The sequence below is a fragment of the Oncorhynchus gorbuscha genome, linkage group LG01 (genome assembly GCF_021184085.1).
Source record: "Oncorhynchus gorbuscha isolate QuinsamMale2020 ecotype Even-year linkage group LG01, OgorEven_v1.0, whole genome shotgun sequence".
NCBI classification, from domain to species: domain Eukaryota; kingdom Metazoa; phylum Chordata; class Actinopteri; order Salmoniformes; family Salmonidae; genus Oncorhynchus; species Oncorhynchus gorbuscha.
The window spans coordinates 119,934,635-119,960,083 of record NC_060173.1 but is presented as its reverse complement, the minus strand read 5'-3'; the positions used below and the strand labels follow the sequence as shown (position 1 = coordinate 119,960,083).

Below are 25,449 nucleotides of genomic sequence, written 5' to 3'. Positions count from 1 at the left end.
CAGATGTATATCCCGTGTTCAATATCCACAGCCTCATTCTTACCTCCCCCTTCTTGGCGTGTGACACCAGGTGTGTCTGACGTGGATGTGGCCCGCTCAACATGCTCTTGATGGCTCTCTGGACTTCCTGGCTCAACATGCTCTTGATGGCTCTCTGGACTTCCTGGCTCAACATGCTCTTGATGGCTCTCTGGACTTCCTGGCTCAACATGCTCTTGATGGCTCTCTGGATTTCCTGGCTCAACATGCTCTTGATGGCTCTCTGGACTTCCTGGCTCAACATGTTCTGTCATTTCTGCAGTTGTACAACCTGATTTGTCTGAAGCCATGAGATCTGCAAAACTGTCCTGCTGTTTTCCTGAAAGAAAACATTGGACATGTTTACTGTTGAAAAGGCTGTTTCTTGTTTATCAGTCTTGACTTGGTCCATCGAGCCAGATAGACCTGTTGGGGATTTAACTATGCACTGGCACCTAACTGCTCTCCACTAGTGACCCTGTTTTTCATGGTCCGTCTAGTCGGATATACTGAACAAATATAAACACAACATGCAACAATTTCAAAGATTTAGTTGAGTTACAGTTCATAAGGAAATCAGTCAATTGAAATAAATAAATTAGGCCCTAATCTGTGGATTTCACATGACTGGGCATGGGCGCTGCCATTGGTGGGCCTGGGAGGGCATAGGCCCAGCCAATCAGAAGGAGCTATATTACAGACAGAAATGCTCCTCTGGCAAAGGAGAAATGGTCACTAACAGTAATGTCAGCAAATTTGTGCACAAAATTTGAGAGAAATACGTTTTCTGTGCATATGGAACATTTCTGGGATCTTTTATTTCAGCTCATGAAACACGGAACCTTGCATTTCTATTTTTTGTTCAGTGTCGTAACTGAAGTGTGATTGGTTACCTCGCGATGTGGGATCCAGTTCCCCATTGCTGGTCAGGTCTCTGTCTGAGGTGATGATATCACCAAACAGGAAGTGTATCTTCTCCTGAGCATGCTCCTGATTGGAGGAGCCGTGAAGGGAGTTGTGGAGGATGTCTAAGGCGAAGCGGGCTCTCAAGGACCCCGGGGCCGTAACCTGGGCCAGGCCAGGGTCTGTGGGGCCCATCATGGACCGCCACTCCTCCACAGCATTTTCCTTGGTCAGCACAAGCAGCATACAGGGGCCGCTACAGAGACAGGGTTTCAGATGTACTCGTACACCCTGAACATTATTAACTGTCTCCTCTACCCTGAGCATTATTAACTGTCTCTTCTACCCTGAGCATTATCAACTGTCTCTTAATCCCTGAGCATTATTAACTGTCTTCTACCCTGAACATTATTAACTGTCTCTTCTATCCTGAGCATGATTAACTGTCTCTTCCACCCTGAGCATTATTAACTGTCTCCTCTACCCTGAGCATTATTAACTGTCTCTTCTACCCTGAACATTATCAACTGTCTCTTCCATCCTGATCATTATTAACTGTCTTCTACCCTGAACATTATTAACTGTCTCTTCTATCCTGAGCATGATTAACTGTCTCTTCCACCCTGAGCATTATTAACTTAACTGTCTCTTATTCCCTGAGCATTATTAACTGTCCCCTCTACCCTGAGCATTATTAACTGTCTCCTCTACCCTGAGAATGAACTTTTCTATGTGACAATTACAATAGAAGCACATGTTCAGATGATGCTGCATGAGACTGACAGCACACCTTCAACACTAACCCAGAGCTGACCTCCAACACTAACCCAGAGCTGACCTTCATCACTAACCCAGAGCTGACCTCCAACACTAACCCAGAGCTGACCTCCAACACTAACCCAGAGCTGACCTCCAACACTAACCCAGAGCTGACCTTCAACACTAATCCAGAGCTGACTTCCAACACTAACCCAGAGCTGACCTTCAACACTAATCCAGAGCTGACCTTCAACACTAACCCAGAGCCGTCCTCCAACACTAACCCAGAGCTGACCTTCAACACTAACCCAGAGCTGACCTCCCAACACTAACCCAGAGCTGATCTTCAACACTAACCCAGAGCTGACCTTCAACACTAACCCAGAGCTGACCTTCAACACTAACCCAGAGCTGACCTTCAACACTAATCCAGAGCTGACTTCCAACACTAACCCAGAGCAGTCCTCCAACCCAGAGCCGTCCTTCAATACTAACCCAGAGCCGTCCTCCAACACTAACCCAGAGCCGACCCTTCAACACTAACCCAGAGCTGTCCTCCAACACTAACCCAGAGCTGTCCTCCAACACTAACCCAGAGCAGTCCTCCAACCCAGAGCTGTCCTCCAACACTAACCCAGAGCTGTCCTCCAACCCAGAGCCGTCCTCCAACACTATCCCAGAGCTGACCTCCAACACTAACCCAGATCTGACCTTCAACACTAATCCAGAGCTGACTTCCAACACTAACCCAGAGCTGACCTCCAACACTAACCCAGAGCTGACCTCCAACACTAACCCAGAGCTGACCTTCATCACTAACCCAGAGCTGACCTCCAACACTAACCCAGAGCTGACCTCCAACACTAACCCAGAGCTGACCTTCAACACTAATCCAGAGCTGACTTCCAACACTAACCCAGAGCTGACCTTCAACACTAATCCAGAGCTGACCTTCAACACTAACCCAGAGCCGTCCTCCAACACTAACCCAGAGCTGACCTTCAACACTAACCCAGAGCTGACCTCCCAACACTAACCCAGAGCTGACCTTCAACCCTAACCCAGAGCTGACCTCCAACACTAACCCAGAGCTGATCTTCAACACTAACCCAGAGCTGACCTTCAACACTAACCCAGAGCTGACCTTCAACACTAACCCAGAGCTGACCTTCAACACTAATCCAGAGCTGACTTCCAACACTAACCCAGAGCAGTCCTCCAACCCAGAGCCGTCCTTCAATACTAACCCAGAGCCGTCCTCCAACACTAACCCAGAGCCGACCCTTCAACACTAACCCAGAGCTGTCCTCCAACACTAACCCAGAGCTGTCCTCCAACACTAACCCAGAGCAGTCCTCCAACCCAGAGCTGTCCTCCAACACTAACCCAGAGCTGTCCTCCAACCCAGAGCCGTCCTCCAACACTATCCCAGAGCTGACCTCCAACACTAACCCAGATCTGACCTTCAACACTAATCCAGAGCTGACTTCCAACACTAACCCAGAGCTGACCTCCAACACTAACCCAGAGCTGTCCTCCAACCCAGAGCCGTCCTCCAACACTAACCCAGAGCTGACCTCCAACACTAACCCAGAGCTGACCTCCAACACTAACCCAGAGCTGACCTCCAACACTAACCCAGAGCTGACCTCCAACACTAACCCAGAGCTGATCTTCAACACTAACCCAGAGCTGACCTTCAACACTAACCCAGAGCTGACCTTCAACACTAACCCAGAGCTGACCTTCAACACTAATCCAGAGCTGACTTCCAACACTAACCCAGAGCAGTCCTCCAACCCAGAGCCGTCCTTCAACACTAACCCAGAGCCGTCCTCCAACACTAACCCAGAGCTGACTTCCAACACTAACCCAGAGCTGACCTCCAACACTAACCCAGAGCTGACCTCCAACACTAACCCAGAGCTGACCTCCAACACTAACCCAGAGCTGATCTTCAACACTAACCCAGAGCTGACCTTCAACACTAACCCAGAGCTGACCTTCAACACTAACCCAGAGCTGACCTTCAACACTAATCCAGAGCTGACTTCCAACACTAACCCAGAGCTGTCCTCCAACCCAGAGCCGTCCTCCAACACTAACCCAGAGCTGACCTCCAACACTAACCCAGAGCTGACCTCCAACACTAACCCAGAGCTGACCTCCAACACTAACCCAGAGCTGTCCTCCAAGACTAACCCAGAGCTGTCCTCCAACCCAGAGCTGTCCTCCAACACTAACCCAGAGCTGTCCTCCAACACTAACCCAGAGCTGTCCTCCAACACTAACCCAGAGCTGACCTTCAACACTAACCCAGAGCTGACCTCCTACACTAACCCAGAGCTGATCTTCAACACTAACCCAGAGCTGACCTTCAACACTAATCCAGAGCTGACCTCCAACACTAACCCAGAGCTGACCTCCAACACTAACCCAGAGCTGAACTTCAACACTAACCCAGAGCTGACCTCCAACACTAACCCAGAGCTGACCTCCAACACTAACCCAGAGCTGTCCTCCAAGACTAACCCAGAGCTGTCCTCCAACCCAGAGCCGTCCTCCAACACTAACCCAGAGCTGTCCTCCAACACTAACCCAGAGCTGACCTTCAACACTAACCCAGAGCTGACCTCCTACACTAACCCAGAGCTGACCTTCAACACTAATCCAGAGCTGATCTTCAACACTAATCCAGAGCTGACCTCCAACACTAACCCAGAGCTGACCTCCAACACTAACCCAGAGCTGTCCTCCAACCCAGAGCTGACCTCCAACACTAACCCAGAGCCGACCTCCAACACTAACCCAGAGCTGACCTCCAACACTAACCCAGAGCCGACCTCCAACACTAACCCAGAGCCGACCTCCAACACTAACCCAGAGCTGACCTCCAACACTAACCCAGATCTGACCTCCAACACTAACCCAGAGCTGTCCTCCAACCCAGAGCCGTCCTCCAACACTAACCCAGAGCCGACCTCCAACACTAACCCAGAGCTGACCTCCAACACTAACCCAGAGCCGACCTCCAACACTAACCCAGAGCTGACCTCCAACACTAACCCAGAGCTGACCTCCAACACTAACCCAGAGCTGACCTCCAACACTAACCCAGAGCTGACCTCCAACACTAACCCAGAGCTGACCTCCAACACTAACCCAGAGCTGACCTCCAACACTAACCCAGAGCAGACCTCCAACACTAACCCAGAGCTGACCTCCAACACTAACCCAGAGCTGACCTCCAACACTAACCCAGAGCAGACCTCCAACACTAACCCAGAGCTGACCTCCAACCCAGAGCCAGATACACTGCTCAAAAAATAAAGGGAACACTAAAATAACACATCCTAGATCTGAATGAATGAATGAAATATTCTTATTAAATACTTTTTTCTTTACATAGTTGAATGTGCTGACAACAAAATCACACAAAAATTATCAATGGAAATCAAATGTATCAACCCATGGAGGTCTGGATTTGGAGTCACACTCAAAATTAAAGTGGAAAACCACACTACAGGCTGATCCTACTTTGATTTAATGTCTTTAAAACAAGTCAAAATGAGGCTCAGTAATGTGTGTGGCCTCCACGTGCCTGTATTACATTTACATTACATTTAAGTCATTTAGCAGACGCTCTTATCCAGAGCGACTTACAAATTGGTGCATTCACCTTATGACATCCAGTGGAACAGTCACTTTACAATAGTGCATCTAAATCTTAAAGGGGGGTGAGAGGGATTACTTATCCTATCCTAGGTATTCCTTAAAGAGGTGGGGTTTCAGGTGTCTCCGGAAGGTGGTGATTGACTCCGCTGTCCTGGCGTCGTGAGGGAGTTTGTTCCACCATTGGGGGGCCAGCGCAGCGAACAGTTTTGACTGGGCTGAGCGGGAGCTGTACTTCCTCAGTGGTAGGGAGGCGAGCAGGCCAGAGGTGGATGAACGCAGTGCCCTTGTTTGGGTGTAGGGCCTGATCAGAGCCTGGAGGTACTGAGGTGCCGTTCCCCTCACAGTTCCGTAGGCAAGCACCATGGTCTTGTAGCGGATGCGAGCTTCAACTGGAAGCCAGTGGAGAGAACGGAGGAGCGGGGTGACGTGAGAGACCTCCCTACAACGCCTGGGCGTGCTCCTGATGAGGTGGCGGGTTTTCTCCTGAGGGATCTCCTCCCAGACCTGGACTAAAGCATCCGCCAACTCCTGGACAGTCTGTGGTGCAACATGGCATTGGTGGATGGAGCGAGACATGATGTCCCAGATGTGCTCAATTGGATTCAGGTCTGGGGAACGGGCGGGCCAGTCCATAGCATCAATGCCTTCCTCTTGCAGGAACTGCTGACACACTCCAGCCACATAAGGTCTAGCATTGTCTTGCATTAGGAGGAACCCAGGGCCAACCGCACTAGCATATGGTCCCACAAGCGGTCTGAGGATCTCCTCTCGGTACCTAATGGCAGTCAGGCTATCTCTGGCGAGCACATGGAGGGCTGTGCGGCCCCCCCCACACAATGCCACCCCACACCATGACTGACCCACAGCCAAACCGGTCATGCTGGAGGATGTTGCAGGCAGCAGAACGTTCTCCAGACTGTCATGTCTGTCACATGTGCTCAGTGTGGACCTGCTTTCATCTGTGAAGAGCACAGGGCGCCAGTGGCGAATTTGCCAATCTTCGTGTTCTCTGGCCAATGCCAAACATCCTGCACGGTGTTGGGCTGTAAGCACAACCCCCACCTGTCGGGCCCTCATACCACCCTCATGGAGTCTGTTTCTGACTGTTTGAGCAGACACATGCACATTTGTGGCCTGCTGGAGGTCATTTTGCAGGGCTCTGGCAGTGCTCCTCCTGCTCCTCCTTGCACAAAGGCGGAGGTAGCGGTCCTGCTGCTGGGTTGTTGCCCTCCTATGGCCTCCTCCACGTCTCCTGATGTACTGGCCTGTCTCCTGGTAGCGCCTCCATGCTCTGGATACTACGCTGACAGACACAGCAAACCTTCTTGCCACAGCTCACATTGATGTCCCATCCTGGATGTGCTGCACAACCTGAGCCACCACTTGTGTGGGTTGTAGACTCCGTCTCATGCTACCACTAGAGTGAAAGCACCACCAGCATTCAAAAGTGACCAAACATCAGCCAGGAAGCATAGGAACTGAGAAGTGGTCTGAGGTCACCACCTGCAGAACCACTCCTTTATTGGGGGTGTCTTGCTAATTGCCTATAATTTCCACCTGTTGTCTATTCCATTTGCACAACAACATGTGGAATGTATTGTCAATCAGTGTTGCTTCCTAAGTGGACAGTTTGATTTCACAGAAGTGTGATTTACTTGGAGTTACATTGTGTTGTTTAAGTGTTCCCATTATTTTTTTGAGCTGTGTATATAGGATTCTGTAGCACAGTACTAACCTGCACATGAAGTCAACCAGCTGGCTGAAGAACGGTTTGTCTCTGTGTTCCCTGTAGAACTCCTCAGCCGTGTCTCTAGACAACACTGTCTCCTTCAGCCGAGATATAGAGAAACCTCCAGCACGGATCTCCCCCAGGATCTCCTCTGAAAGGGGGAGGAAGGGGAGGAAAGGAGGTTGAGTAGAGAGTGCATGTGGTCACTTTATACGCTGCTGTACAACTGACTGAGGACTGGTTTGGATAACTGGTACATGGTTAATAAACTTAGTGTATTGACTGATTTAGTGAATGTACCTCTATGTTTGTCCATGGAGTCAGGCTTAATGATGGCCAGAGTCTGCTGTTTAGGGAAGAAGAAGTCAATCTCCTCCTCTGCCTCCTCCCTGCTGGCACTGCCATGGAGCTGGTTCAGCTGGTTCTGCGGCTCACTGTCCTCCTCACTGGCCACCATGAACTGGGCCCTGAGGCTGAGGGGACAGTCACAGAGCACAATGAGAGAGGCCGACAAAGGAGAGGGGACAGTCACAGAGCACAGTGAGAGAGGCACGACAAAGGAGAGGGGACAGTCACAGAGCACAATGAGAGAGGCACGACAAAGGAGAGAGGACAGTCACAGAGCACAATGAGAGAGGCCTACAAAGGAGAGGGGACAGTCACAGAGCACAGTGAGAGAGGCACGACAAAGGAGAGGGGACAGTCACAGAGCACAGTGAGAGAGGCACTACAAAGGAGAGGGGACAGTCACAGAGGTTTTCAATACAGTATCAAACTTAGGGGAACACGATTATTTAGTGAGTGGATATGTCACAGTAGCACATGTTGTGGATATGTGGGGGTATTGAACATGTTGTGGATATGTGGTGGTATTGAACATGTTGTGTTGTGGATATGTGGAGGTATTGAACATGTTGTGTTGTGGATATGTGGAGGTATTGAACATGTTGTGGATATGTGGTGGTATTGAACATGTTGTGTTGTGGATATGTGGAGGTATTGAACATGTTGTGGATATGTGGTGGTATTGAACATGTTGTGTTGTGAATATGTGGAGGTATTGAACATGTTGTGGATATGTGGTGGTATTGAACATGTTGTGTTGTGGATATGTGGTGGTATTGAACATGTTGTGTTGTGGATATGTGGAGGTATTGAACATGTTGTGGATATGTGGTGGTATTGAACATGTTGTGGATATGTGTTGGTATTGAACATGTTGTGGATATGTGGGGTATTGAACATGTTGTGTTGTGGATATGTGGGGGTATTGAACATGTTGTGTTGTGGATATGTGGGGGTATTGAACATGTTGTGATGTGGATATGTGGGGGTATTGAACATGTTGTGTTGTGGATATGTGGAGGTATTGAACATGTTGTGTTGTGGACATGTGGAGGTATTGAACATGTTGTGGATATGTGGAGGTATTGAACATGTTGTGTTGTGGAGGTATTGAACATGTTGTGGATATGTGGGGGTATTGAACATGTTGTGGATATGTGGGGGTATTGAACATGTTGTGTTGTGGAGGTATTGAACATGTTGTGGATATGTGGGGGTATTGAACATGTTGTGGATATGTGGGGGTATTGAACATGTTGTGGATATGTGGGGTATTGAACATGTTGTGGATATGTGGGGGTATTGAACATGTTGTGGATATGTGGTGGTATTGAACATGTTGTTGATATGTGGGGGTGTTGAACATGTTGTGGATATGTGGAGGTATTGAACATGTTGTGGATATGTGGAGGTATTGAACATGTTGTGGATATGTGTTGGTATTGAACATGTTGTGGATATGTGGAGGTATTGAACATGTTGTGTTGTGGATATGTGGAGGTATTGAACATGGTGTGGATATGTGGGGGTATTGAACATGTTGTGTATATGTGGTGGTATTGAACATGTTGTGGATATGTGGTGGTATTGAACATGTTGTGGATATGTAGTGGTATTGGACATGTTGTGTTGTGGATATGTGGGGGTATTGAACATGTTGTGTTGTGGATATGTGGAGGTATTGAACATGTTGTGTTGTGGATATGTGGTGGTATTGAACATGTTGTGTTGTGGATATGTGGTGGTATTGAACATGTTGTGGATATGTGGGGTATTGAACATGTTGTGTTGTGTATATGTGGAGGTATTGAACATGTTGTGGATATGTGGTGGTATTGAACATGTTGTGTTGTGGAGGTATTGAACATGTTGTGGATATGTGGGGTATTGAACATGTTGTGGATATGTGGGGGTATTGAACATGTTGTGGATATGTGGGGTATTTAACATGTTGTGTTGTGGATATGTGGGGGTATTGAACATGTTGTGTTGTGGATATGTGGAGGTATTGAACATGTTGTGTATATGTGGTGGTATTGAACATGTTGTGGATATGTGGTGGTATTGAACATGTTGTGGATATGTGGAGGTATTGAACATGTTGTGTTGTAGATATGTGGTGGTATTGAACATGTTGTGTTGTGGATATGTGGTGGTATTGAACATGCAGTGATGTGGATATGTGGGGTATTGAACATGTTGTGGATATGTGGTGGTATTGAACATGTTGTGTTGTGGATATGTGGAGGTATTGAACATGTTGTGTTGTGGATATGTGGTGGTATTGGACATGTTGTGTTGTGGATATGTGGGGGTATTGAACATGTTGTGTTGTGGATATGTGGGGGTATTGAACATGTTGTGGATATGTGGTGGTATTGAACATGTTGTTGATATGTGGGGGTGTTGAACATGTTGTGGATATGTGGTGGTATTGAACATGTTGTGGATATGTGGAGGTATTGAACATGTTGTGGATATGTGTTGTTATTGAACATGTTGTGGATATGTGGTGGTATTGGACATGTTGTGTTGTGGATATGTGGGGGTATTGAACATGTTGTGTTGTGGATATGTGGGGTATTGAACATGTTGTGATGTGGATATGTGGGGGTATTGAACATGTTGTGTTGTGGATATGTGGAGGTATTGAACATGTTGTGTTGTGGATATGTGGGGGTATTGAACATGTTGTGATGTGGATATGTGGGGGTATTGAACATGTTGTGTTGTGGATATGTGGAGGTATTGAACATGGTGTGGATATGTGGGGGTATTGAACATGTTGTGTATATGTGGTGGTATTGAACATGTTGTGGATATGTGGTGGTATTGAACATGTTGTGGATATGTAGTGGTATTGGACATGTTGTGTTGTGGATATGTGGGGGTATTGAACATGTTGTGTTGTGGATATGTGGGGGTATTGAACATGTTGTGTTGTGGATATGTGGAGGTATTGAACATGTTGTGTTGTGGATATGTGGTGGTATTGAACATGTTGTGTTGTGGATATGTGGTGGTATTGAACATGTTGTGGATATGTGGGGGTATTGAACATGTTGTGTTGTGGATATGTGGAGGTATTGAACATGTTGTGGATATGTGGTGGTATTGAACATGTTGTGTTGTGGAGGTATTGAACATGTTGTGGATATGTGGGGGTATTGAACATGTTGTGGATATGTGGGGTATGAACATGTTGTGGATATGTGAACATGTTGTGTTGTGGATATGTGGGGGTATTGAACATGTTGTGTTGTGGATATGTGGAGGTATTGAACATGTTGTGTATATGTGGTGGTATTGAACATGTTGTGGATATGTGGTGGTATTGAACATGTTGTGGATATGTGGAGGTATTGAACATGTTGTGTTGTAGATATGTGGTGGTATTGAACATGTTGTGTTGTGGATATGTGGTGGTATTGAACATGCAGTGATGTGGATATGTGGGGGTATTGAACATGTTGTGGATATGTGGTGGTATTGAACATGTTGTGTTGTGGATATGTGGAGGTATTGAACATGTTGTGGATATGTGGGGGTATTTAACATGTTGTGTTGTGGATATGTGGGGTATTGAACATGTTGTGTTGTGGATATGTGGAGGTATTGAACATGTTGTGTATATGTGGTGGTATTGAACATGTTGTGGATATGTGGTGGTATTGAACATGTTGTGGATATGTGGAGGTATTGAACATGTTGTGTTGTAGATATGTGGTGGTATTGAACATGTTGTGTTGTGGATATGTGGTGGTATTGAACATGCAGTGATGTGGATATGTGGGGGTATTGAACATGTTGTGGATATGTGGTGGTATTGAACATGTTGTGTTGTGGATATGTGGAGGTATTGAACATGTTGTGGATATGTGGTGGTATTGAACATGTTGTGTTGTGGATATGTGGGGGTATTGAACATGTTGTGTTGTGGATATGTGGGGGTATTGAACATGTTGTGGATATGTGGTGGTATTGAACATGTTGTTGATATGTGGGGGTGTTGAACATGTTGTGGATATGTGGTGGTATTGAACATGTTGTGGATATGTGGAGGTATTGAACATGTTGTGGATATGTGTTGTTATTGAACATGTTGTGGATATGTGGTGGTATTGGACATGTTGTGTTGTGGATATGTGGGGGTATTGAACATGTTGTGTTGTGGATATGTGGGGGTATTGAACATGTTGTGATGTGGATATGTGGGGTATTGAACATGTTGTGTTGTGGATATGTGGAGGTATTGAACATGTTGTGTTGTGGATATGTGGGGGTATTGAACATGTTCTGATGTGGATATGTGGGGGTATTGAACATGTTGTGTATATGTGGTGGTATTGAACATGTTGTGGATATGTGGTGGTATTGAACATGTTGTGATATGATATGTGTGCATATGGGGGGTATTGAACATGTTGTGTTGTGGATATGTGGTGGTATTGAACATGTTGTGGATATGTGGTGGTATTGAACATGTTGTGTTGTGGATATGTGGTGGTATTGAACATGTTGTGGATATGTGGTGGTATTGAACATGTTGTGTTGTGGATATGTGGGGGTATTGAACATGTTGTGGATATGTGGAGGTATTGAACATGTTGTGGATATGTGATGGTATTGAACATGTTGTGGATATGTGGTGGTATTGAACATGTTGTGTTGTGGATATGTGGAGGTATTGAACATGTTGTGGATATGTGGTGGTATTGAACATGTTGTGGATATGTGGTGGTATTGAACATGTTGTGGATATGTGGTGGTATTGAACATGTTGTGGATATGTGGTGGTATTGAACATGTTGTGGATATGTGGGGGTATTGAACATGTTGTGGATATGTGGGGGTATTGAACATGTTGTGGATATGTGGTGGTATTGGACATGTTGTGGATATGTGGTGGTATTGAACATGTTGTGGATATGTGGAGGTATTGAACATGTTGTGGATATGTGGGGGTATTGAACATGTTGTGGGGGTGTTGAACATGTTGTGTTATGGATATGTGGTGGTATTGAATATGTTGTGTTGTGATATGTGGAGGTATTGAACATGTTGTGGATATGTGGTGGTATTGAACATGTTGTGGATATGTGGGGGTATTGAACATGTTGTGGATATGTGGGGGTATTGAACATGTTGTGGATATGTGGGGGTGTTGAACATGTTGTGTTATGGATATGTGGTGGTATTGAATATGTTGTGTTGTGGATATGTGGAGGTATTGAACATGTTGTGGATATGTGTTGGTATTGAACATGTTGTGTTGTGGATATGTGGTGGTATTGAACATGTTGTGGATATGTGGGGGTATTGAACATGTTGTGGATATGTGGAGGTATTGAACATGTTGTGGATATGTGATGGTATTGAACATGTTGTGGATATGTGGTGGTATTGAACATGTTGTGTTGTGGATATGTGGAGGTATTGAACATGTTGTGGATATGTGGTGGTATTGAACATGTTGTGGATATGTGGAGGTATTGAACATGTTGTGGATATGTGGTGGTATTGAACATGTTGTGGATATGTGGTGGTATTGAACATGTTGTGGATATGTGGAGGTATTGAACATGTTGTGGATATGTGGGGGTGTTGAACATGTTGTGTTATGGATATGTGGTGGTATTGAATATGTTGTGTTGTGGATATGTGGAGGTATTGAACATGTTGTGGATATGTGGTGGTATTGAACATGTTGTGGATATGTGGGGTATTGAACATGTTGTGGATATGTGGGGGTATTGAACATGTTGTGGATATGTGGGGTGTTGAACATGTTGTGTTATGGATATGTGGTGGTATTGAATATGTTGTGTTGTGGATATGTGGAGGTATTGAACATGTTGTGGATATGTGTTGGTATTGAACATGTTGTGTTGTGGATATGTGGTGGTATTGAACATGTTGTGTTGTGGATATGTGGTGGTATTGAACATGTTGTGTTGTGGATATGTGGAAGTATTGAACATGTTGTGGATATGTGGTGGTATTGAACATGTTGTGGATATGTGGATGTATTGAACATGTTGTGATGATATGTGGGGTATTGAACATGTTGTGGATATGTGGGGGTATTGAACATGTTTGTGGATATGTGGGGTATTGAACATGTTGTGGATATGTGGGGGTATTGAACATGTTGTGTTGTGGATATGTGGAGGTATTGAACATGTTGTGGATATGTGGGGTATTGAACACGTTGTGTTGTGGATATGTGGAGGTATTGAACATGTTGTGGATATGTGTTGGTATTGAACATGTTGTGTTGTGGATATGTGGTGGTATTGAACATGTTGTGGATATGTGGTGGTATTGAACATGTTGTGTTGTGGATATGTGGGGGTATTGAACATGTTGTGGATATGTGAAGGTATTGAACATGTTGTGTATATGTGGATATTGAACATGGGGATATGTGGAATTGACCATGTTGTGTTGTGGATATGTGGTGGTATTGAACATGTTGTGGATATGTGGTGGTATTGAACATGTTGTGGATATGTGGAGGTATTGAACATGTTGTGTTGTGGATATGTGGTGGTATTGAACATGGTGTGGATATGTGGTGGTATTGAACATGTTGTGGATATGTGGTGGTATTGAACATGTTGTGGATATGTGGAGGTATTGAACATGTTGTGGATATGTGGGGGTATTGAACATGTTGTGGATATGTGATGGTATTGAACATGTTGTGGATATGTGGTGGTATTGAACATGTTGTGTTGTGGATATGTGGTGGTATTGAACATGTTGTGTTGTGGATATGTGGTGGTATTGAACATGTTGTGTTGTGGATATGTGGTGGTATTGAACATGTTGTGGATATGTGGTGGTATTGAACATGTTGTGTTGTGGATATGTGGTGGTATTGAACATGTTGTGGATATGTGATGGTATTGAACATGTTGTGGATATGTGGTGGTATTGAACATGTTGTGTTGTGGATATGTGGAGGTATTGAACATGTTGTGGATATGTGGATATTGAACATGTTGTGGATATGTGATGGTATTGAACATGTTGTGGATATGTGGAGGTATTGAACATGTTGTGGATATGTGGTGGTATTGAACATGATGTGGATATGTGGTGGTATTGAACATGTTGTGTTGTGGATATGTGGAGGTATTGAACATGTTGTGGATATGTGGTGGTATTGAACATGATGTGGATATGTGGTGGTATTGAACATGTTGTGGATATGTGGTGGTATTGAACATGTTGTGGATATGTGATGGTATTGAACATGTTGTGTTGTGGATATGTGGGGGTATTGAACATGTTGTGTTGTGGATATGTGGTGGTATTGAACATGTTGTGGATATGTGGTGGTATTGAACATGTTGTGGATATGTGGAGGTATTGAACATGTTGTGGATATGTGGAGGTATTGAACATGTTGTGGATATGTGGTGGTATTGAACATGTTGTGGATATGTGGTGGTATTGAACATGTTGTGGATATGTAGTGGTATTGGACATGTTGTGTTGTGGATATGTGGGGGTATTGAACATGTTGTGTTGTGGATATGTGGGGGTATTGAACATGTTGTGATGTGGATATGTGGGGGTATTGAACATGTTGTGTTGTGGATATGTGGAGGTATTGAACATGTTGTGTTGTGGATATGTGGTGGTATTGAACATGTTGTGTTGTGGATATGTGGTGGTATTGAACATGTTGTAGATATGTGGTGGTATTGAACATGTTGTGTTGTGGAGGTATTGAACATGTTGTGGATATGTGGGGGTATTGAACATGTTGTGGATATGTGGTGGTATTGAACATGTTGTGATATGTGGTGGTATTGAACATGTTGTGGATATGTGGGGGTATTGAACATGTTGTGTTGTGGATATGTGGAGGTATTGAACATGTTGTGGATATGTGGTGGTATTGAACATGTTGTGTTGTGGAGGTATTGAACATGTTGTGGATATGTGGGGGTATTGAACATGTTGTGGATATGTGGGGGTATTGAACATGTTGTGGATATGTGGGGGTATTTAACATGTTGTGTTGTGGATATGTGGGGGTATTGAACATGTTGTGTTGTGGATATGTGGAGGTATTGAACATGTTGTGTATATGTGGTGGTATTGAACATGTTGTGGATATGTGGTGGTATTGAACATGTTGTGGATATGTGGAGGTATTGAACATGTTGTGTTGTAGATATGTGGTGGTATTGAACATGTTGTGTTGTGGATATGTGGTGGTATTGAACATGCAGTGATGTGGATATGTGGGGGTATTGAACATGTTGTGGATATGTGGTGGTATTGAACATGTTGTGTTGTGGATATGTGGAGGTATTGAACATGTTGTGTTGTGGATATGTGGTGGTATTGGACATGTTGTGGTATTGAACATGTTGTGTTGTGGATATGTGGGGGTATTGAACATGTTGTGGATATGTGGAGGTATTGAACATGTTGTGTATATGTGGTGGTATTGAACATGTTGTGGATATGTGGTGGTATTGAACATGTTGTGGATATGTGGAGGTATTGAACATGTTGTGTTGTAGATATGTGGTGGTATTGAACATGTTGTGTTGTGGATATGTGGTGGTATTGAACATGCAGTGATGTGGATATGTGGGGTATTGAACATGTTGTGGATATGTGGTGGTATTGAACATGTTGTGTTGTGGATATGTGGAGGTATTGAACATGTTGTGTTGTGGATATGTGGATATTGGACATGTTGTGGTATTGAACATGTTGTGTTGTGGATATGTGGGGGTATTGAACATGTTGTGGATATGTGGTGGTATTGAACATGTTGTTGATATGTGGGGGTGTTGAACATGTTGTGGATATGTGGTGGTATTGAACATGTTGTGGATATGTGGAGGTATTGAACATGTTGTGGATATGTGTTGTTATTGAACATGTTGTGGATATGTGGTGGTATTGGACATGTTGTGGATATGTGGGGGTATTGAACATGTTGTGTTGTGGATATGTGGGGGTATTGAACATGTTGTGATGTGGATATGTGGGGGTATTGAACATGTTGTGTTGTGGATATGTGGAGGTATTGAACATGTTGTGTTGTGGATATGTGGGGGTATTGAACATGTTGTGATGTGGATATGTGGAGGTATTGAACATGTTGTGTTGTGGATATGTGGGGGTATTGAACATGTTGTGTATATGTGGTGGTATTGAACATGTTGTGGATATGTGGTGGTATTGAACATGTTGTTGATATGTGGGGGTATTGAACATGTTGTGCATATGTGGGGGTATTGAACATGTTGTGTTGTGGATATGTGGTGGTATTGAACATGTTGTGGATATGTGGTGGTATTGAACATGTTGTGTTGTGGATATGTGGGGGTATTGAACATGTTGTGGATATGTGGAGGTATTGAACATGTTGTGGATATGTGGAGGTATTGAACATGTTGTGGATATGTGATGGTATTGAACATGTTGTGGGTATGTGGTGGTATTGAACATGTTGTGTTGTGGATATGTGGGGGTATTGAACATGTTGTGGATATGTGGTGGTATTGAACATGTTGTGGATATGTGGAGGTATTGAACATGTTGTGGATATGTGGTGGTATTGAACATGTTGTGGATATGTGGTGGTATTGAACATGTTGTGGATATGTGGAGGTATTGAACATGTTGTGGATATGTGGGGTATTGAACATGTTGTGGATATGTGGGGTTGTTGAACATGTTGTGTTATGGATATGTGGTGGTATTGAATATGTTGTGTTGTGGATATGTGGAGGTATTGAACATGTTGTGGATATGTGGTGGTATTGAACATGTTGTGGATATGTGGGGGTATTGAACATGTTGTGGATATGTGGGGGTATTGAACATGTTGTGGATATGTGGGGTGTTGAACATATTGTGTTATGGATATGTGGTGGTATTGAATATGTTGTGTTGTGGATATGTGGAGGTATTGAACATGTTGTGGATATGTGTTGGTATTGAACATGTTGTGTTGTGGATATGTGGTGGTATTGAACATGTTGTGTTGTGGATATGTGGTGGTATTGAACATGTTGTGTTGTGGATATGTGGAAGTATTGAACATGTTGTGGTATTGAACATGTTGTGGATATGTGGAGGTATTGAACATGTTGTGATGTGGATATGTGGGGTATTGAACATGTTGTGTTGTGGATATGTGGGGGTATTGAACATGTTGTGGATATGTGGGGGTATTGAACATGTTGTGTTGTGGATATGTGGAGGTATTGAACATGTTGTGGATATGTGGGGGTATTGAACATGTTGTGTTGTGGATATGTGGAGGTATTGAACATGTTGTGGATATGTGTTGGTATTGAACATGTTGTGTTGTGGATATGTGGTGTTATTGAACATGTTGTGGATATGTGGTGGTATTGAACATGTTGTGTTGTGGATATGTGGGGGTATTGAACATGTTGTGGATATGTGGAGGTATTGAACATGTTGTGTATATGTGGAGGTATTGAACATGGGGATATGTGGAGGTATTGACCATGTTGTGTTGTGGATATGTGGTGGTATTGAACATGTTGTGGATATGTGGTGGTATTGAACATGTTGTGGATATGTGGAGGTATTGAACATGTTGTGTTGTGGATATGTGGTGGTATTGAACATGGTGTGGATATGTGGTGGTATTGAACATGTTGTGGATATGTGGAGGTATTGAACATGTTGTGGATATGTGGGGGTATTGAACATGTTGTGGATATGTGATGGTATTGAACATGTTGTGGATATGTGGAGGTATTGAACATGTTGTGTTGTGGATATGTGGTGGTATTGAACATGTTGTGTTGTGGATATGTGGTGGTATTGAACATGTTGTGTTGTGGATATGTGGTGGTATTGAACATGTTGTGGATATGTGATGGTATTGAACATGTTGTGTTGTGGATATGTGGGGGTGTTGAACATGTTGTGTTGTGGATATGTGGAGGTATTGAACATGTTGTGTTGTGGATATGTGGTGGTATTGAACATGTTGTGTTGTGGATATGTGGTGGTATTGAACATGATGTGGATATGTGGAGGTATTGAACATGTTGTGGATATGTGGTGGTATTGAACATGTTGTGGATATGTGGTGGTATTGAACATGTTGTGGATATGTGGAGGTATTGAACATGTTGTGGATATGTGGTGGTATTGAACATGTTGTGGATATGTGGAGGTATTGAACATGTTGTGGATATGTGGGGGTATTGAACATGTTGTGGATATGTGGGGTTGTTGAACATGTTGTGTTATGGATATGTGGTGGTATTGAATATGTTGTGTTGTGGATATGTGGAGGTATTGAACATGTTGTGGATATGTGTTGGTATTGAACATGTTGTGTTGTGGATATGTGGTGGTATTGAACATGTTGTGTTGTGGATATGTGGTGGTATTGAACATGTTGTGTTGTGGATATGTGGAAGTATTGAACATGTTGTGGTATTGAACATGTTGTGGATATGTGGAGGTATTGAACATGTTGTGATGTGGATATGTGGGGTATTGAACATGTTGTGTTGTGGATATGTGGGGTATTGAACATGTTGTGGATATGTGGTGGTATTGAACATGTTGTGTTGTGTATATGTGGAGGTATTGAACATGTTGTGGATATGTGGGGTATTGAACATTGTGTTGTGGATATGTGGAGGTATTGAACATGTTGTGGATATGTGTTGGTATTGAACATGTTGTGTTGTGGATATGTGGTGTTATTGAACATGTTGTGGATATGTGGTGGTATTGAACATGTTGTGTTGTGGATATGTGGGGGTATTGAACATGTTGTGGATATGTGGAGGTATTGAACATGTTGTGTATATGTGGAGGTATTGAACATGGGGATATGTGGAGGTATTGAACATGTTGTGGATATGTGGTGGTATTGAACATGTTGTGGATATGTAGTGGTATTGAACATGTTGTGGATATGTGGAGGTATTGAACATGTTGTGTTGTGGATATGTGGTGGTATTGAACATGGTGTGGATATGTGGTGGTATTGAACATGTTGTGGATATGTGGTGGTATTGAACATGTTGTGGATATGTGGAGGTATTGAACATGTTGTGGATATGTGGGGGTATTGAACATGTTGTGGATATGTGATGGTATTGAACATGTTGTGGATATGTGGAGGTATTGAACATGTTGTGTTGTGGATATGTGGTGGTATTGAACATGTTGTGTTGTGGATATGTGGTGGTATTGAACAACATGTTGTGTTGTGGATATGTGGTGGTATTGAACATGTTGTGGATATGTGATGGTATTGAACATGTTGTGTTGTGGATATGTGGAGGTATTGAACATGTTGTGTTGTGGATATGTGGTGGTATTGAACATGTTGTGTTGTGGATATGTGGTGGTATTGAACATGATGTGGATATGTGGAGGTGTTGAACATGTTGTGGATATGTGGAGGTATTGAACATGTTGTGGATATGTGGAGGTATTGAACATGTTGTGGATATGTGATGGTATTGAACATGTTGTGGATATGTGGTGGTATTGAACATGTTGTGTTGTGGATATGTGGGGGTATTGAACATGTTGTGGATATGTGGTGGTATTGAACATGTTGTGGATATGTGGAGGTATTGAACATGTTGTGGATATGTGGTGGTATTGAACATGTTGTGGATATGTGGTGGTATTGAACATGTTGTGGATATGTGGAGGTATTGAACATGTTGTGGATATGTGGGGTATTGAACATGTTGTGGATATGTGGGGTTGTTGAACATGTTGTGTTATGGATATGTGGTGGTATTGAATATGTTGTGTTGTGGATATGTGGAGGTATTGAACATGTTGTGGATATGTGGTGGTATTGAACATGTTGTGGATATGTGGGGGTATTGAACATGTTGTGGATATGTGGGGGTATTGAACATGTTGTGGATATGTGGGGGTGTTGAACATGTTGTGTTATGGATATGTGGTGGTATTGAATATGTTGTGTTGTGGATATGTGGAGGTATTGAACATGTTGTGGATATGTGTTGGTATTGAACATGTTGTGTTGTGGATATGTGGTGGTATTGAACATGTTGTGTTGTGGATATGTGGTGGTATTGAACATGTTGTGTTGTGGATATGTGGAAGTATTGAACATGTTGTGGTATTGAACATGTTGTGGATATGTGGAGGTATTGAACATGTTGTGATGTGGATATGTGGGGGTATTGAACATGTTGTGTTGTGGATATGTGGGGGTATTGAACATGTTGTGGATATGTGGGGGTATTGAACATGTTGTGTTGTGGATATGGGAGGTATTGAACATGTTGTGGATATGTGGGGGTATTGAACACGTTGTGTTGTGGATATGTGGAGGTATTGAACATGTTGTGGATATGTGTTGGTATTGAACATGTTGTGTTGTGGATATGTGGTGTTATTGAACATGTTGTGGATATGTGGTGGTATTGAACATGTTGTGTTGTGGATATGTGGGGGTATTGAACATGTTGTGGATATGTGGAGGTATTGAACATGTTGTGTATATGTGGAGGTATTGAACATGGGGATATGTGGAGGTATTGACCATGTTGTGTTGTGGATATGTGGTGGTATTGAACATGTTGTGGATATGTGGTGGTATTGAACATGTTGTGGATATGTGGAGGTATTGAACATGTTGTGTTGTGGATATGTGGTGGTATTGAACATGGTGTGGATATGTGGTGGTATTGAACATGTTGTGGATATGTGGTGGTATTGAACATGTTGTGGATATGTGGAGGTATTGAACATGTTGTGGATATGTGGGGGTATTGAACATGTTGTGGATATGTGATGGTATTGAACATGTTGTGGATATGTGGAGGTATTGAACATGTTGTGTTGTGGATATGTGGTGGTATTGAACATGTTGTGTTGTGGATATGTGGTGGTATTGAACATGTTGTGGATATGTGATGGTATTGAACATGTTGTGTTGTGGATATGTGGAGGTATTGAACATGTTGTGTTGTGGATATGTGGTGGTATTGAACATGTTGTGTTGTGGATATGTGGTGGTATTGAACATGATGTGGATATGTGGAGGTATTGAACATGTTGTGGATATGTGGTGGTATTGAACATGTTGTGGATATGTGGTGGTATTGAACATGTTGTGGATATGTGGAGGTATTGAACATGTTGTGGATATGTGGTGGTATTGAACATGTTGTGGATATGTGGAGGTATTGAACATGTTGTGGATATGTGGGGGTATTGAACATGTTGTGGATATGTGGGGTTGTTGAACATGTTGTGTTATGGATATGTGGTGGTATTGAATATGTTGTGTTGTGGATATGTGGAGGTATTGAACATGTTGTGGATATGTGGTGGTATTGAACATGTTGTGGATATGTGGGGTATTGAACATGTTGTGGATATGTGGGGGTATTGAACATGTTGTGGATATGTGGGGGTATTGAACATGTTGTGTTATGGATATGTGGTGGTATTGAATATGTTGTGTTGTGGATATGTGGAGGTATTGAACATGTTGTGGATATGTGTTGGTATTGAACATGTTGTGTTGTGGATATGTGGTGGTATTGAACATGTTGTGTTGTGGATATGTGGTGGTATTGAACATGTTGTGTTGTGGATATGTGGAAGTATTGAACATGTTGTGGTATTGAACATGTTGTGGATATGTGGAGGTATTGAACATGTTGTGATGTGGATATGTGGGGGTATTGAACATGTTGTGTTGTGGATATGTGGGGGTATTGAACATGTTGTGGATATGTGGGGGTATTGAACATGTTGTGTTGTGTATATGTGGAGGTGTTGAACATGTTGTGGATATGTGGAGGTATTGAACATGTTGTGGATATGTGGAGGTATTGAACATGTTGTGGATATGTGATGGTATTGAACATGTTGTGGGTATGTGGTGGTATTGAACATGTTGTGTTGTGGATATGTGGGGGTATTGAACATGTTGTGGATATGTGGTGGTATTGAACATGTTGTGGATATGTGGAGGTATTGAACATGTTGTGGATATGTGGTGGTATTGAACATGTTGTGGATATGTGGTGGTATTGAACATGTTGTGGATATGTGGAGGTATTGAACATGTTGTGGATATGTGGGGTATTGAACATGTTGTGGATATGTGGGGTTGTTGAACATGTTGTGTTATGGATATGTGGTGGTATTGAATATGTTGTGTTGTGGATATGTGGAGGTATTGAACATGTTGTGGATATGTGGTGGTATTGAACATGTTGTGGATATGTGGGGGTATTGAACATGTTGTGGATATGTGGGGGTATTGAACATGTTGTGGATATGTGGGGTGTTGAACATGTTGTGTTATGGATATGTGGTGGTATTGAATATGTTGTGTTGTGGATATGTGGAGGTATTGAACATGTTGTGGATATGTGTTGGTATTGAACATGTTGTGTTGTGGATATGTGGTGGTATTGAACATGTTGTGTTGTGGATATGTGGTGGTATTGAACATGTTGTGTTGTGGATATGTGGAAGTATTGAACATGTTGTGGTATTGAACATGTTGTGGATATGTGGAGGTATTGAACATGTTGTGATGTGGATATGTGGGGTATTGAACATGTTGTGTTGTGGATATGTGGGGGTATTGAACATGTTGTGGATATGTGGGGGTATTGAACATGTTGTGTTGTGGATATGTGGAGGTATTGAACATGTTGTGGATATGTGGGGTATTGAACACGTTGTGTTGTGGATATGTGGAGGTATTGAACATGTTGTGGATATGTGTTGGTATTGAACATGTTGTGTTGTGGATATGTGGTGTATTGAACATGTTGTGGATATGTGGTGGTATTGAACATGTTGTGTTGTGGATATGTGGGGGTATTGAACATGTTGTGGATATGTGGAGGTATTGAACATGTTGTGTATATGTGGAGGTATTGAACATGGGGATATGTGGAGGTATTGACCATGTTGTGTTGTGGATATGTGGTGGTATTGAACATGTTGTGGATATGTGGTGGTATTGAACATGTTGTGGATATGTGGAGGTATTGAACATGTTGTGTTGTGGATATGTGGTGGTATTGAACATGGTGTGGATATGTGGTGGTATTGAACATGTTGTGGATATGTGGTGGTATTGAACATGTTGTGGATATGTGGAGGTATTGAACATGTTGTGGATATGTGGGGTATTGAACATGTTGTGGATATGTGATGGTATTGAACATGTTGTGGATATGTGGAGGTATTGAACATGTTGTGTTGTGGATATGTGGATTGAACATGTTGTGTTGTGGATATGTGGTGGTATTGAACATGTTGTGGATATGTGATGGTATTGAACATGTTGTGTTGTGGATATGTGGATATTGAACATGTTGTGTTGTGGATATGTGGTGGTATTGAACATGTTGTGTTGTGGATATGTGGTGGTATTGAACATGATGTGGATATGTGGAGGTATTGAACATGTTGTGGATATGTGGTGGTATTGAACATGTTGTGGATATGTGGTGGTATTGAACATGTTGTGGATATGTGGAGGTATTGAACATGTTGTGGATATGTGGTGGTATTGAACATGTTGTGGATATGTGGAGGTATTGAACATGTTGTGGATATGTGGGGGTATTGAACATGTTGTGGATATGTGGGGTTGTTGAACATGTTGTGTTATGGATATGTGGTGGTATTGAATATGTTGTGTTGTGGATATGTGGAGGTATTGAACATGTTGTGGATATGTGGTGGTATTGAACATGTTGTGGATATGTGGGGTATTGAACATGTTGTGGATATGGGGGGTATTGAACATGTTGTGGATATGTGGGGGTGTTGAACATGTTGTGTTATGGATATGTGGTGGTATTGAATATGTTGTGTTGTGGATATGTGGAGGTATTGAACATGTTGTGGATATGTGTTGGTATTGAACATGTTGTGTTGTGGATATGTGGTGGTATTGAACATGTTGTGTTGTGGATATGTGGTGGTATTGAACATGTTGTGTTGTGGATATGTGGAAGTATTGAACATGTTGTTATTGAACATGTTGTGGATATGTGGAGGTATTGAACATGTTGTGATGTGGATATGTGGGGGTATTGAACATGTTGTGTTGTGGATATGTGGGGGTATTGAACATGTTGTGGATATGTGGGGGTATTGAACATGTTGTGTTGTGTATATGTGGAGGTATTGAACATGTTGTGGATATGTGGGGGTATTGAACACGTTGTGTTGTGGATATGTGGAGGTATTGAACATGTTGTGGATATGTGGGGTATTGAACATGTTGTGTTGTGGATATGTGGTGTTATTGAACATGTTGTGGATATGTGGTGGTATTGAACATGTTGTGTTGTGGATATGTGGGGGTATTGAACATGTTGTGGATATGTGGAGGTATTGAACATGTTGTGTATATGTGGAGGTATTGAACATGATATGTGGAGGTATTGACCATGTTGTGTTGTGGATATGTGGTGGTATTGAACATGTTGTGGATATATTGAACATGTTGTGGATATGTGGAGGTATTGAACATGTTGTGTTGTGGATATGTGGTGGTATTGAACATGTTGTGTTGTGGATATGTGGTGGTATTGAACATGTTGTGTTGTGGATATGTGGAAGTATTGAACATGTTGTGGTATTGAACATGTTGTGGATATGTGGAGGTATTGAACATGTTGTGATGTGGATATGTGGGGGTATTGAACATGTTGTGTTGTGGATATGTGGGGGTATTGAACATGTTGTGGATATGTGGGGGAATTGAACATGTTGTGTTGTGGATATGTGGAGGTATTGAACATGTTGTGGATATGTGGGGGTATTGAACACGTTGTGTTGTGGATATGTGGAGGTATTGAACATGTTGTGGATATGTGTTGGTATTGAACATGTTGTGTTGTGGATATGTGGTGTTATTGAACATGTTGTGGATATGTGGTGGTATTGAACATGTTGTGGTGGATATGTGGGGGTATTGAACATGTTGTGGATATGTGGATATT

The 25,449-nt window shown here is 43.0% G+C and overlaps 1 protein-coding gene across 1 annotated transcript in view; it reads right to left on the bottom strand.

The window, feature by feature from the left end:
• Positions 1–25,449, bottom strand: part of nme9 (NME/NM23 family member 9) — a 40,279-nt gene that overhangs the window by 362 nt on the left and 14,468 nt on the right. Inside the window, 4 exon segments of the mRNA XM_046342567.1 lie at positions 44–358; positions 912–1,177; positions 7,091–7,235; positions 7,385–7,557. Of these exon segments, the coding sequence (XP_046198523.1) occupies positions 44–358; positions 912–1,177; positions 7,091–7,235; positions 7,385–7,557 (899 nt within the window).